We start from the raw sequence: 14,370 nt of genomic DNA, 5'->3' as shown, positions 1-14,370 counted from the left end.
CTTATAAAATTTATTTGCAAAATATATATATATATATATATAAAACATTTAAAATAAATGCGATATACAAATAATAAAAAAAAACCTGTAGTTTTTATTTGTGAATTCTTATTTCAGGTGGAGCAAGTTGGATTTTTTATTTAATATAGTAAGTTATTTAAAAAAAAAACAAAAGAGAACGCTATAGTCGAGTTCCCCGACTATCTGATACCCGTTACTCAGCTAGTGATAGTGCGAAGGAGGTCTTCTACACTGACAGTTTTTGGCGTTTTGTGGGCGTTGCAAAAAGTTTTTTAGCAAATTGAAAGAAATTTACAAGACTAATACAAAAATGATAAAATATCAAAACATTTTTCAAAATTGTGGGCGTGGCAGCTTTGGGCGGTTTGTGGCCGTTAGAGTGGGCGTGGCAAAAAGCTTTTTGGCAAATCGATAGAAATTTACAACACCAATACAAAAATTAAAAAATATTAAAACCTTTTTCAAAAGTGTGGGCGTGGCAGTTTTGGGCGGTTTGTGGGCGTTAGAGTGGGCATGGCATCATGATCAAACTTGCGCTGCGTCTATGTCCCTGGAGTCTGTATGCTTAATCTCAACTTTCTAGCTTTTGTAGTCCTGAGATCTCGACGTTCATAAGGACAGACAGACGGACGGACAGACGAACAGACGGACATGGCCAAATCGACTCGGCTATTGATCCTGATCAAGAATATATATACTTTATATGGTCGGAAACGCTTCCTTCTACCTGTTACTTAATTTTCAACTAATCTAGTATACCCTTTTACTCTACGAGTAACGGGTATAATGACAACTTCACCCAAAAGAAACTACTTGAACATACGTTTCCTTATGTTTTTATTATTATTTTATGTTTTCGTGCAAATAACAATTTTTATTTTATTTTAACATTGTATTTGGTATCTCATTTGCCTGCTAGCTCGGTCCTTTTTTGTCAGCAGCAAATACATACATACGAGTATCTGGCGATTGTGCAACATATTTTTGCTGCTCCAAAGGAAAGTATTTATATAAAATGCTATTTGATATTCCTTGTTATTGTTTTCGTTGATATTCCGTATATTATTCGTGTAGTTGTGTGGGTATTTGTCTACTTTAACGCAAAAATCATCTAAAAATTTCGATTATTCATATTTGTATTCTATATATATGTATGTATATAATACATGCTAAAATCGTTATGAGTGCAGGCCATGGATATACACACCGTAGTCCGGATTTATATATGTATACCCATAAAATGCAAACACTTATATAGTATGCGATTCGATTATTGTTTGTCGTGTTGGTTAAAATCGGTGTATAAAATTGTGGTATCTTTGGTTTATTTACTTGTTTTGCTTTGCGTTTGCTTTTGCTTAGCTTTGCTTTGCTTTTCTGCTTACTTGCTTGCTTGCTGGAACAACAACAAATCCTTGGTTTCAAAATCCTTTCTCTCAAATCAACAAATACACAGCGCTTTCGTCATTGCGGGTATAGTACGTTTTAGTTATTCAATGTTCATCCAAAACTTATGTGTATAAAAAATATGTTTCATGCTAAGGCAACGTTCAACATCGATATGGGATAGTTTAGTATTTCGTATTCGTATATGTATTTAAGAAAGGATTTTATTGGATCTATTCTTTGTTTTCGGTGTAAAAGGTATCTCTATAAAGCGCTTGCATGATATGTGTGCTTCAGGGTTCAGGTTGAGGAGGAAATCTGGATGCAAGGAAGCTTTGACAATACAATTTAAAGTATTTTCTTGTAAATGTAAACCTCGAACATCTATATCGTTTTGGTTCGTAGCTGCAAGTTTGACCAAATTTATCTCTTCTTTTTTCGGTATAGAGGATTTGGTAGTAAGATGTATAGACGATGTTTTGTAAATAAGTTTGATGGACATATAATCTACATTATAGATTGAGGTATAGGACATATACATTCAGTAGTGCTTAGTAGTTGTTTCTGGGTGGCCAGTGTTGACTAACAGTTATTGAGTGGTGTGTGCTATTCATCTGAATGGTGTCTATAACTTAACATGGTGAGGTAATTTAAGATCTAGGCTGAGTTAGTCTAAGTATAGCTTCTTTAGTAAGTTTTGCTGCACACGCACACTCGTGATGTTTTCATATCAAAAATGTCAACAATGTGTATCTGCATAGTATTTATGTATGTAAGTGTCTGCTTCAGGTGCGCCATTTAAGTAGTTTGCTGCTTCATCTTTGGTATCTCTGGCGTCCATCACATCCAAAAAATTCCCTCAACCAATAGCTCCGGTGGTCGAAACACAACTGGTGCTGATCAGCGGTTCCCTGGAGTTCACTGACGTATTGGATGGATCAATGGACAGCGTAAAGGTCGAGTTGGTCTCCACCGAATCGTGTTGACTCTGCGTTTGCTCATGTCGCCGCGGCTTGACCAACTGGGCCGGATTGTGCTGCACTCCGGCCTCGGCTGCAGGATAGCTGGACACCCGCTTAAGGGTCTGAACGGGGGAATTAGCTTAGCAACTTAGTAGCTCATTTTCAAACTGAGCAGCTCACCTTATCATTTAGTATCTCAGCAGCGTTGGCCGCTGCCACGGATTCGGTAACCGGACAAATGTTTTTGCTCGATGAGAACTTTTTGCGCTTACGCTTCAGGGCGGCAATGGCAGTGAGACCTGAATTAAAAATACAAATAAATAACCATAATGATCTGCATACACTTCAAATCTTCTCCTACCACTTGTTGTGTGAAAGAAATGCGATCCCACTCCAGAGTGGGCTGCTGGCGAATTGCTAACCACCGAAATCGTGGGGGTGGGTGTGGATGTGGCCGTGGAACTGGTCTCTCCATGGTAACCATATCCCTGCTGGGGCGAGTTCTGGGCGTAGGTTACCCGCATCTGCCCATGAACTGGTGTTGATGTGTGCGAGGAGTTGCACACCGAGTCTTCAGACTTTGAACGCCCCAGCATTTTGCTCACGTTGCCAACTTTGGCTGCTTCAATTAAGGTGCCTGCAAATAAATAATTGTTTAGGCAATACAAAAATAAGGAGGAACAATATAGTCGAGTTCCTCGACTATCAGATACCTCTTTCTCAGCTGGCGGTGGTGCGACCAAGAAAGAAATTATTGCTCACGTGAGCAAACTGGGGGTGGTTATATTAATTGTAATTAGAATTTGTTTGGGGGCATACTTTTTTCATATCGTTAAAAGTTGGCCACAAATTTTGTGAAACGCTTAACATTTGTTATTACATACTTTTCAAGGAGAAACGGGTACAATTGTAGTATCTCCTAAGCTCTAACTCATAAATGTGTAACAACTATTAGTATTATTGCAAGCATTTAAACATAGTAAGATATGACTATGTTTCCTTAATTTCGATATATTCACATACCCCATCGCTTTTTGTGTCCAGCAATGCGCTTGTTGTACGGCTTCAGAGCGGACTTGTTGTACTTGGTGACCTGGCTAGTGGCGGTCGTTGCCGCACCCAGAGTTCCCTGGGGGGCAGTGGGCGTGGTCGGGGACTCCGATCCACCGGCCTGACTTTGCTGGCGCTTGTGCATAAAGTTCGGCGTAAAGAGGGTGGATAGTGTGGAGCTGAGGATCTCGTGTTGGTTATCATAGTTGTCGAGCGAGGTGGAGAACTCGGCAACAGGAGCCAGCGATCCCGTAGAGCCAGGCGGTGCGATATTGAATCCCTTCATTAAGCGACGCTCCTTCTGGCGGTTTTTCTTGCCACCACCTCCTGTGGGCCGAAAGAAAACCCATTTAAATAGAGGGTTGTTAGCAATCTTCCAGAGATTCTGTGAGCTTACCACCTCCATGACCCGCCGTCACATTCGTATCCATTCCGCTGTTCTTGAGTATTTCCACCAGCTCGCACCGGAAGGCGGATATATCCTGCTTGATCTCGTTCACGTCGTCCTCGGTGACTCCCTGGGACTCGGCCTTCCGCTGCTCCACAGTTACATACCTTCTGACCAAATTGCGCATTATCTGCTGGTACTTAAAGTCCCGATCGCTAGCCTGCTGCGCCTTTCGCTACAGGAGATTCAAGAAGGATATATGAGAGAAGAAAGATATATGACTAATATGTTCACTTACTCGTATTGTCTTTAGGTGTTCCCGTCGAGCGGCAGAGGATCCGCTGCAGAAGACGCGACGCATCCACTTAATGGCGTACCAAATGGACTTTGGAGTGGGTATAATGTTGAAAGGCGGTGGACAGGTTCCGCCCTCCTCAAAGTAGCTTATCCAGAGTTTCGAGCGAGCAAACTTCCACTCCACATCAGCGCGTTCCTTTAAAAATCAGAAGCGTACATCAGATGATCATTTTTTATGGATTTTGATGGATAAAAATATCCCACCGAAATAAGTTGATACGAATGATTCATCATGGCAATAAGAAGGTTAAGCAGCACCACAATATTTATAACCGAGTAAGTTCCAAACATCAGCATGCCCCAGAACCTGGTAAAGATCTTGATCCCATCCAACTCAAAGCTGTCCAAATCTATCAGGCCGAAGACAGCCCAGAAGAGGGTTTGTGTGGTTTCGAATAAGCTAAAGGAGAAAAGGAAAGTATTTCATTAGAACTCTAGTACTTGTAGGTTATTAGTTTTATTAGTTACTTGGAGAATCGGCGCCACACAATGCAAGCGTTCGGATCATTGGTTCCATTCATGTTAAGAAGAGCACTCATGGGCGAAACTTCAGGACAGCGTTTCTTCTCGAGATCGGCGTAGTACCTTAAAATGTTAAAATTGAATCTAAGGATTATACGAAACTTAATCTCAAATTATTGAGATGAAATAGGAATGGTTATTATTTAGTAATTAAAATGTATATTCTTGATTAGGATCATTTGCCTCGTCGATATATCAATGAATTGTCTTGCGTAGTAATAGCTTTCTTAAGAAAGTGTTTTTGTATATGCTCACCACAGTAACTGGTTGAGTCCACTGCCAAATGCGAAGAGGACCAGGACATATAAAAAGAAGAACTTCATGATGTCCATCACCATCCGGGACAGCGACACCTGCAGTGGCCCCAGATGCGGATTCACCGAGAATATATAAACCAGCTTGAGGCTACTGAAAATGTTCGCTGCACTGAATAGACCCTCCGATATCAGCATCGGGTCCCAGGCGTCCCACCGCTCCCTCGGCAGATCCGTGGCATGCGAGTTGTAAATCATCTCCTTTTGGACCTAGCGCAATACGTTTTAGCTAATTAGAATGGAATTCAATGCATTTTACGCTCGAAGTTTACCTGGAAAAAGGACACAACCCGCAAAGCCACTGTGGCCACGTATAAGGAGTTCGTCACAAAGTCAATCACATTCCACATGTCGTTTAGGTACTCCTGCAGACCAACGTCCCACAGTTGCTTCACCTCGCTCCATATGAGTCCGCTCACCCAGGCCAGGATTAGCCACTCAATGAAGGTGGGCTTGGCACCTCGCTTCGTGGGCAGCTCCTCCATCGTGTTGAGCATTCCTGAGGAATCAGCAAAGAACCAGCCTCCAATGAAGGTCTCAATCCGCTGAGAAGCCAACATCAAAAGAACTGGGAAAATCGAGAGAAATGATTGTATTAACTAAATTTGTTTAAGTAAGGTGTGCTTACACAGAAAGGTGAAGTACGAGGCGCTGTGGCATATGAACTTGATGAAAGGTTTCCGCATTGTTTGGCCAATGCTGGAGTAGGGTGCCAGGATATAGGCCAGCGAGAAGATGGGGAACATGATGCCGATCCTGATGATGTCCACAGCCTGCAGTGCCATGTTCTTCCTCCGGAATCCGGGCAATCCTTCGTACCAAATGCTTGCCAGCAATTGTTGAACATTCGAGTGAGCGACAAACTAAATGGGTTAACCCTATTTATGTAATTTTTGGAACAATATACGGTGCACCCACCTTTTTCTGGCGCAGCTTAATGGCCAGCTTCAGGCGGTTTAAATGCATCCGTTCGCCGTGCTCGTAAACCGGACCGGTGGGATCGTGGTTAAGCAGAATCTCCAGCTCGTGGGAGGTGCGAGTGTGGTCCAGCAGGGCGGTGGCGAAGTCCTGGCACTGCTTGCGCAGCTCCTGGTACTCGTTCTGCGGGGCAATGTAGAATGTAATATGTGTTACTGAGGTGCCATGGTGCCATGGTGCCAAGACCCACCTTAAATTCGTGCTCGAGAAAGCTGAGCCGGCGCAGCTCCCAGGACAGCTCGAAGGCCGTGAGGATGGGGTCCTTGGAGGAGAGTGCTATCAAACTGGGACTGGCCAGGGCGCGATACGCGTTGATGCGCGATCTCGAGTGCCTGAGGGAGTCCTCCTGCCGCGACTGAACGCACTCATCACAGCCACATCGCACGTCATGGGGCATGGGCAGCACGGCACCCCGATCCAAGAGGATCTTGATGATCTCATAGTTGTCGCGGTGAGCCGCCAGGATCAGGGGCGTAATGTCCGGCGTGAAGGTCGACGTGTCCTCTGAGGCGGATTCCCAACTCTTGGGGTGAAAATATATTGGCTGGAGTCATGAATTAAACCGCAAAACAGACGTACGTGATTGCCCTCACTGTGAAAGGTGACGTTTTCGTGGTCCAGCAGCACCTCCACAGCCTCAACGAACTCCTCAGAGATGGAATGCAGCAGGGCATCCTTGGTGTCCACATTGTAGTTGATCAGCAGCTCCACCATTTCCAGATTCTCATTGTCGATGGCCATCAGCAGGGCTGTTCGTCCCAGTGGGTCCACGCAGTTCACATTGATGTACTCCGTGTCCTGGGCCTTCTGCAGCATCCTGCGAGTGCCGGCCATATCGCCCCTCTCCACGGCCAGCAGGAACTTCTTCTCCTCCAGCGTCAGCTGCCGAATCTCCTGATGCGGCCGGATCGTGTTCTCCTCCTCCATCATGCCGTGGATGCTGTGCCGCTAGAGGATTAGCGTCAGTCAGTTAGTTCAGTTAATACGTGGACTAATCATCGGGCTATCCTGTGCTAAACCCACCTTGACCCTTCTGGCGGGCTCAATCTGGACCGCTATGTGGCCACTGCCGCTGCTCTCGCTGCCCAGTTTCTTCTCGGCACTGTCCGCCGCATCCGCGCCATTCTTGATTTTATTGAGGATTGGGGCCAGCACCGATTTCCGGCGCGCGGGACTCACAAAGTGAAGCTTTTTTCCGTCGTCTAAATTACATTTTAAACAGTATTACAAGTGTGTTTAAAATATATACATACGTAAAAATACTATAGGCACTCTATATAAAAATATTACACAAATTTGAGTTAAAATTAAAGATTCATTGGAAACCACAAGGCTTCTTGTTAGATGTTTATACAGATGTCTAGTGAAGATAATCCGGTTATGTTCAACCCAGTTCAACCTTGAACAGGACCTACACGCACACAAACACTTAGGTGTTGTTCAAGGCAAAAGCTCCTGCAAATCATCAAATTGCCATTAAAAAATATTTGCTCTGATTTTATATGGCCTTGGGATATAATCGTTATCGTTATCATGGCTGGGAAATAAAATAATCACATTCAATCGGAAAATGCAAGCACAAAAAGCAAAAAAGAAGAGCAAACCCGTAAAGCAAACACAAACACGTGGCGTATAAGCGATATATGTTGGCTTGCGGGGTGGCATCAGAAATCTGGGTCAGCTATTGCCTGCCATTTTTGTTTTGCCTTTTCCGTTTATAGTATTCAATACATGTGTGTGTGTGTGGTAGAAGTGTTGTCACTTTTTGGCATTTCATTTCAAACGACATTGGGCGCATCGGCAGCCAAACAAACACTAAGCTGAAATGCGACCTAAAAATTGTAAACAAATGTTCATACATCTCGAATAGGGTATATAGTCAAACTACCCACAAATTATAATAATAAATGTGGTAGTCGGACTTATCGACTATTTGATACGCGTTACTCAGCAAAATGAATGAAAATAAAGCTTTGCAAGCGCCAATTCGAATGTTTTCTATATCGCCCTCAAACTTCACCTAGCATCAGGTTCATTTAGTGTTTTTAAATTTTTAATACATTAGAAATAATATTCCCTTATGCCTTTAATGAGTGATGCATACAATTCTTAACAAAAATAACCTTTTTTACCTAGAAAAGTATGCTACACAAATTAATATTGATGTCATGTATTTAGTGTGAAACTACTTTATCCCTCGAACGTTAAAAACATAGCTTGCATTAAATATATAAATTATTCTCCTAATTCTAACATGTTTTAGGACTAAAGCTTAGGACAAAGTTTTTTGAACACTTGTAAGTTACGATTTAGTGGTTACTTTGTTCGAATATCTGGTGATTCAGACAAGGCAAAGTCGCATTTTTCCTTTCACGAGCGTTGAACTTTCATTGATTGCACCGACAACACAGACACACTTACATAACTAGGACATGCAGATATGTACACATGCAGACTTTTATATTAGCGTATTCCTTTGAGTGCCTTTGTGTGAGTCTGCGCAGACTTAACCTAGGCAACTTTCATTTATGTTGTCGTAGGTCGCGAGCACAGGTAAACCATATTGCAAGCCAAGAAAATTAGCGTCGACTGTGCCGCACACACATACACTCACACACACGATCAGGCAAGCACTCGCACACACCCAGAAAAAATCGTTTTCACGGCTGACACACTAATCGCAGGCGGGACCCATCGGAATGCTATTGATTGACCTGAAAAGTCAGACATCATACACCTGCATGTGCAATTTAAATTCCTGCTGAAACTGCAGCTGTTTAGGTCTCCATTTATTATTTACGTGCATCTATTAGGAGCTAAATAAGTTACAATGCTTACTTCACCGAGTGAAGCTACTCAAACCTTATACAAACTACTAGATAATGAGCAACAAAATTTTTATATAGAATGGTGTTTAGTTGAAATTTAGGTTTATGCTTCCACAAATCTGCTGGTGATTATTTATGACGCGATAAATTTAACTTATCTAACAGATTCCCCCATAATACGACTGCAATAAGAAGTCATTGTCTGCGTTTTAGTGTCAACTACGTTGCGTATACTTAATGTTGATATGCGCACTATATGTCTTCAGGATTAATAGCTCACCTTCTCCTTCTTCGCCGGCTTTCGCATCGCTCCATTTCGACAACTGGAAGGGTAATATAGAAAGCAAGCGGTTAACCATTTGTTAGTTAGTTAGTACAAATGCTTTAATTTAAACTAAAAAGTTAACATTAAAGAGGTGCGAAAAACGCATAGCAATTATAGCTAAACTTGTGTTATGTGTAATATTTGTATCACTACGAACAACTTTAAAACCCCATTTTCTTTATTATATTTTGTATGTATCCACTCTCGAAAGTATCGCAAATTGATGAATTCTGCCTTGAACATTTTGTCGATTTCCATTCTTGAATTTCAGCCTTGGCAACAGATCACCTCACCAAATGCGTGTCCCGCCAGCCGCCGAAAACAAACCGAGAACCTTGACACACAGAATCCTCGGCAGGCTCAGTGGGAGATGCAGCCAACGGCGGATAATTAAATGTCAAGATTGCAAGTAACAACAACGAGGGGGTTAAGGTGAGCGGGGGCTGCAGTGGGTGGTGTGTGGGCGGGTCTGCAGCGTTTGTTGTTACCTTCATGGCTGACCAAACAAGCAGCCACAAAACATGAAGCCACCCACCCACACAAGCTCTCGGAGAGTGAGATAGATACAGAGAAATACACCGAAAGAAATGGGAAGATACTTAAGCAGATGAATTATGTCCTAAATTTTAATTTTTACCAATCTGAAGTAAGCCAAAGCTGTGTTGATATGCGAAAGTATGGCCATAACCGGAACTCAGAATAAATCGAGTCTCCACAGGCCCCCATTTCGTTCTGTGTAAGTGAGCATGCGGGATGGTTGTGGTCCGAGGAGAAATTCAGGTTCAGGTTTGTCGCTTCACCTCCGGCGAAGGCTGCTCCAACATCCGGCCACCGATCCTTGGGAGGCTGCTGGAGCACCGACGGCAGGACGAGAGGCGGGAGTGGGTGGCACAAATCTGGCATGCATGCCTCAAGTGTCCTTGTGGCGGGCAACAAACGCCAACGACTTGTGGCTCCACACACACAGTGCGTGTCCTTGGATATTCCGCAGGCAAAGACAACGTCGAGGACGAACCGCAACAATAATTGCAACAACATCATCAGCAAAAGCCAAAGCAGTGGAGGATACATGAAGGAGCCTAAGAGCTCTCCATAAAGCCGAACAACTTACTATTGCGATTAAATTAGCTGATAAATATTTCTTAAGTTGTCTAAAGTTTGTATACTACTTGAGCTGCACTCAGCAATAAAAAAAAGCATGCATAAATACTTCTTTATGCGGTTTGAGCTAAAAAAGTTATACTTATACGCTAATTATGATTCTCACTTATTTGATGGCCTATCATAGGGCATTAATAAAAGCCAATACGCTTTCGCTACGTCCTAACTTTCTTTTGGTTCTGTTTTTGTTTGCGGCAGTAACTTGAGTCTGAAGACGTTGCTGTGGATACCAAAGGATGCCAGCCAAGGCAACGCCAACTACTTGGAACCCCATTCACCCTTAATTTTTGCATTTCTCATCCGTTTTTGGAGAAAGGCCAAGCACGAACTGCTTCAGAAACAGTTCAAAGGGCAGGGGTGCAGCCGTAGAAGTCCAAACTTAATGTTTAGGAAGGCACAGCACAATATTTTACTGAGGAAAATGCAGGTCGGCATTACGTATACGCCGTGTTGTCAGCAATTAAAGGCGAACTTAGCGAGCAGCTGTCGTTGCCATTCGTGTTGTCGCTGACGGTGTCCTTGAGCGCCTTCTAATTGAGGGCACTGCACTCGCCTGCGGTGACCCCAAGGCACCCCTTTCCCCCTTTACCCCTTCACCTCTCTTCCCCTTTTCCACTTCTACACCCTTCCGTTTGTGGGTTTTGTTTGCGCTTAAAAGCTGTTTAACTGTCCTCCGCCTCTCGCCACCTCTACGAATGTGTCCAAAAAAGAAGTAATTTAAAAAGTATATATTTATGGATATGCAACAACCTAATTTAAACTTACAAAATTCACGGTAATTTGCGAAATTTATTTTTTAAATCAAATAAATAATTAAAATAATATAAAATAAGTGCACTTTAAAATGTAATTTATCTTCAATTTCTAGATCGTTTTTATATAGAATTATATAATGATATTACTTTTGCTAGAGTTAAAAAAACTGCATATATTTATAAATGATTATGCTAAATACTTGAAAATTGCCATTGCTCAACTTATTATTATTATTTTGACCTCCACAGTATTTCTGCGAGGTTTGTTGTAGTTGCACTTGTGTGCAGTCGGGTGTATACGGTTGTGTGTGGGCGTGAGTGTGTGTGTGTGTGTGGGTGAGTATCCATGTTTGTGTGGAAGTTTTTGTTGGGGGTGCAACATGCAAATGAATCAAACTTCTTGCATGTGTTCGCCTTTGCATTGGTGTTTGTGCCTCTGTTTGTTTGTTTACATGCATGAAACAACTGGATTGCAACTGTATGCACCCCGCACAAGCACTAATGCTCGTGGAAACACACACCTGCAACCTGAAAGTAGGTTAACTCGTTCTTACGGTTCCATTTTTTGCAGTAATGCACGAAACGCGCCTGGCTAAGAATGGCATCAAAATATAAGAACCTTTTCTTAGGGCTTGCAGAATGGCCAGACTTTCGGAAAGAGTTAATTCGATTTTAAAGTATTAAATAAAAGTTCTCCTCTACAAATAATTTTTTACTTCGAATTATCTACAGCAAATGCTGAACGATACATCAAAAAAAGGTATACCAATGGGATAATATCTTCCTATTTAATGTGCCGTCTGCGATTCCTCAGAATTAAAAGTATCAATAAATTTGCTAATCTATTTTGACGGCCTCATTGATGTTTGCAGAATAAATATATGGAAACCTCTATTTTTGGCCATGTTTACGCTAAACATTCGTTTATTTGAATCATATTGCTTTGATTTAATACATTGTTGCACATTTAAATAAAGACTTCGTGTACTTTAGGTTTAAATTTTTGTTTGTCATGGAAAATGCACTCGTGCCAAATGGAGAATCCAAGTGATTGGAATCGAACAGAACAATAATAACAATAAAAGCATAAGCACCTTTCAAAGCACTAATCAATCAGAATTGTTCTCTTTCCTTTAGCATTGAGTCTTTTCTTTAAGCTCCCCTCTTATGTGCCCCCCTACTTAAATTAAGTTAATAAAGCACAAGCGTCGAGTGCAACACCTCCAGCTTCCCATGGCTCTGAAACCCAGATGGAAATAGATGAAAATTCTTTCGGTACAGTGCGACCTTCTCCCCTTCTTTAGTAGAAGCCCCTGCTTCTTGTAATCGAGAAACTGGCACAAGTGGACACTGAAGAGTCATCGACAGGACGATGATGGGGATGCAAATGCCGACGAGAATGGGAATGGGATTGGGTATGAGTATGAGTACCCCCCACCTGGACAAAGGGTCAAAGGCCACTGGGTAAACAATGGCGGATCAGGGCAACAAAGTAATAATTCTTATCACATACTCAGGCAGTAAACAAATATGCACATCTTTTTATAAAAGTAACACTAATTGGTTATTTGATACGTACTTATTTAATAACTTCCTCATGACCTTAAATTAGGATTGACTGTTCCTATTATTTTAAAACCAAGCTCATATGGTTAACAATATGGAGCCAATTTAAACTATTCATTTATTTTTATTGCAAATAAATATTCCCATTAAAGTAGTAACGTATCTGTGAATATTTTTCTGTGTATGGGGCACACCTTTACTCACCTTGAGTTGAGATTTCCTCTTGAGGGCGGCAATTGAACGAGTTTGCTGTCGTAGAACCTCCAGTGCAGCAACGAGGTCAGAGGTCGAGAATCAAAACGAAACTGAAAACTGATTCCGGCCAGGCCAATAGCTGAAATCATCCGAAAAATACAAATATTGATGCCACGTACTTGGAAACTTTCACGAAATTAGATTTGAATTTTGTAATACTCTAGCAATTATATGTTTATGCAAAAGTGCGTTTTATTTTAAAACTAAATGTAGTTTTAAAATTTTTGTTTTGTTTTTATATTTATGTAAAAGATTTTAAGTGATCGCGTTTTTGTGAATATATTAGAATTTCAAGAGCATCTAAATACGATTACCCTGATACGTTGTTCTTTAATTGTTTACGTTTGCGTGAGAAACGCCGCGAAAAAGATGAAAAACATATCGTATGAATTATAAACATTTTGCAGCGAAAATTGTTTTCAATAATTTGATTTAATTTCCATGATTGCTTTATTTGGCTTTAATTGCACGTTTTTACTGACTAATGAGTGGGTGATAGAGGCTGCCGAATTAGTTAATTTTCGAAATATTCGAGTATTTAAGAATGATTGCGGATATCTTTTTGGAGGTTTCTTTCACTTGGAATAACCTTGCGCAATTTGAAATTCGTAACATGTTGGGAGGGGCTTTCCACTGCATATTTCCGTTCCGTGCTCTGCAACCGGAAGTGCACACACACACACATAGACGAAACCCCGACACCAATACACTCAAGTGCAAGGGGGTACTTTTTCATATATTTTTTGTACGGTTTGGTAACTTTTAAGAGGGTGTTTGACCCATAAATGAATTTATGCCAATTTAGAACGGCAAACACAGTTGAGGGTTTAGAAAAAACGTCGGTAAGCATAGAAAGGGGGCGTTGGCTAACCAATTAAAGCGTTTTTTTCAGGGGGTTGCTTATTTATTTAGTATTCCCTGTTGCTTTTAGCAGGCCCAGCATAACCGGATATATTTGTGCAATTATTTTAATGGCCTAGACAATAACACAGAAGCACACAAGCACACAAATGGCAAGGGGCTAGGCATTTTTTATTTGAAATTTACTTTCTTTCTCGAGCTTTTCGTTTGCCTTTGGCCGAATATAGAATTTTTTTTGTTGGCTTTATTAATTAAAAATATTTTTGGGTTGCCCGCTGTTTCCGAGTTTCTTGTGCGCCTTGGCCAGCAGTCGACTTTCAACTGAGCAAGTGAAAATGTCGAAACAGCTGAAAAACTGCAAGGACTCCCGATCCCAAAAACGATTCTTACAGCCCAGACGAACTCTGAACCGAGTTTAAATGACTGAGGGGGTATTTCTATTCAATGGTGGCCCCAAAAACTCAATGAAAACGGCAAGCCGGCTGCAGGCGATGCAGAGCGCATGTGTCCTGTAGTAAAACGGCGGCAAGGATAATGACCTCTTGCAAGAACAGGCAGCATCTGCATGGGCGTACAAAACAGTTGGTGGTAGGTAGCACTTTCTTTTAGGTCTTATGTGTCGTTTTCTATTTTATGTTCCA

At 41.7% G+C, this 14,370-nt stretch overlaps 1 protein-coding gene across 3 annotated transcripts; it reads right to left on the bottom strand.

The window, feature by feature from the left end:
- Positions 1-841: 841 nt before the first annotated feature.
- LOC6529543 (transient receptor potential-gamma protein) lies at positions 842-14,065 on the bottom strand. Of its 3 annotated transcripts, none has more exons than XM_015196893.2 (18): positions 13,916-14,065; positions 12,818-12,947; positions 9,087-9,129; positions 7,002-7,180; positions 6,558-6,926; positions 6,169-6,501; positions 5,919-6,101; positions 5,629-5,863; positions 5,273-5,568; positions 4,942-5,210; positions 4,633-4,749; positions 4,369-4,564; positions 4,106-4,300; positions 3,817-4,042; positions 3,393-3,746; positions 2,731-3,006; positions 2,550-2,668; positions 842-2,491 (listed from the first exon to the last, which is right to left on the bottom strand). In XM_015196893.2, the coding sequence occupies exons 5-18, from the start codon at positions 6,906-6,908 to the stop codon at positions 2,267-2,269; spliced, it is 3,375 nt and encodes a 1,124-aa protein (XP_015052379.1). In that variant the 5' UTR covers positions 6,909-6,926; positions 7,002-7,180; positions 9,087-9,129; positions 12,818-12,947; positions 13,916-14,065; the 3' UTR covers positions 842-2,266. The 3 variants fall into 3 exon arrangements, with proteins under 3 accessions (XP_015052379.1, XP_015052378.1, XP_002090541.2); XM_015196892.2 differs by having other exon boundaries at positions 3,393-3,743; XM_002090505.4 differs by lacking the exon at positions 9,087-9,129.
- Between the last annotated feature and the right edge of the window lie 305 nt (positions 14,066-14,370).

The sequence above is a fragment of the Drosophila yakuba genome, chromosome 2R (assembly GCF_016746365.2).
Source record: "Drosophila yakuba strain Tai18E2 chromosome 2R, Prin_Dyak_Tai18E2_2.1, whole genome shotgun sequence".
Taxonomy (NCBI): Eukaryota; Metazoa; Arthropoda; class Insecta; order Diptera; family Drosophilidae; genus Drosophila; species Drosophila yakuba.
Note: the sequence above shows the minus strand (reverse complement) of the source record. Positions and strands in the feature narration are given on the sequence as shown.

What these genes read in the sequence shown, in the direction of transcription:
- LOC6529543 (XM_015196893.2), bottom strand. Translation starts at nt 6,908, where the DNA reads ATGATGGAGGAGGAGAACACGATCCGGCCGCATCAGGAGATTCGGCAG. An exon ending in TTAAGCTGCGCCAGAAAAAG is followed by an intron (nt 5,864 to 5,918) that starts GTGGGTGCACCG and finishes TAACCCATTTAG; the next exon opens with TTTGTCGCTCACTCGAATGT. An exon ending in GGGTTGTGTCCTTTTTCCAG is followed by an intron (nt 5,211 to 5,272) that starts GTAAACTTCGAG and finishes GTATTGCGCTAG; the next exon opens with GTCCAAAAGGAGATGATTTA.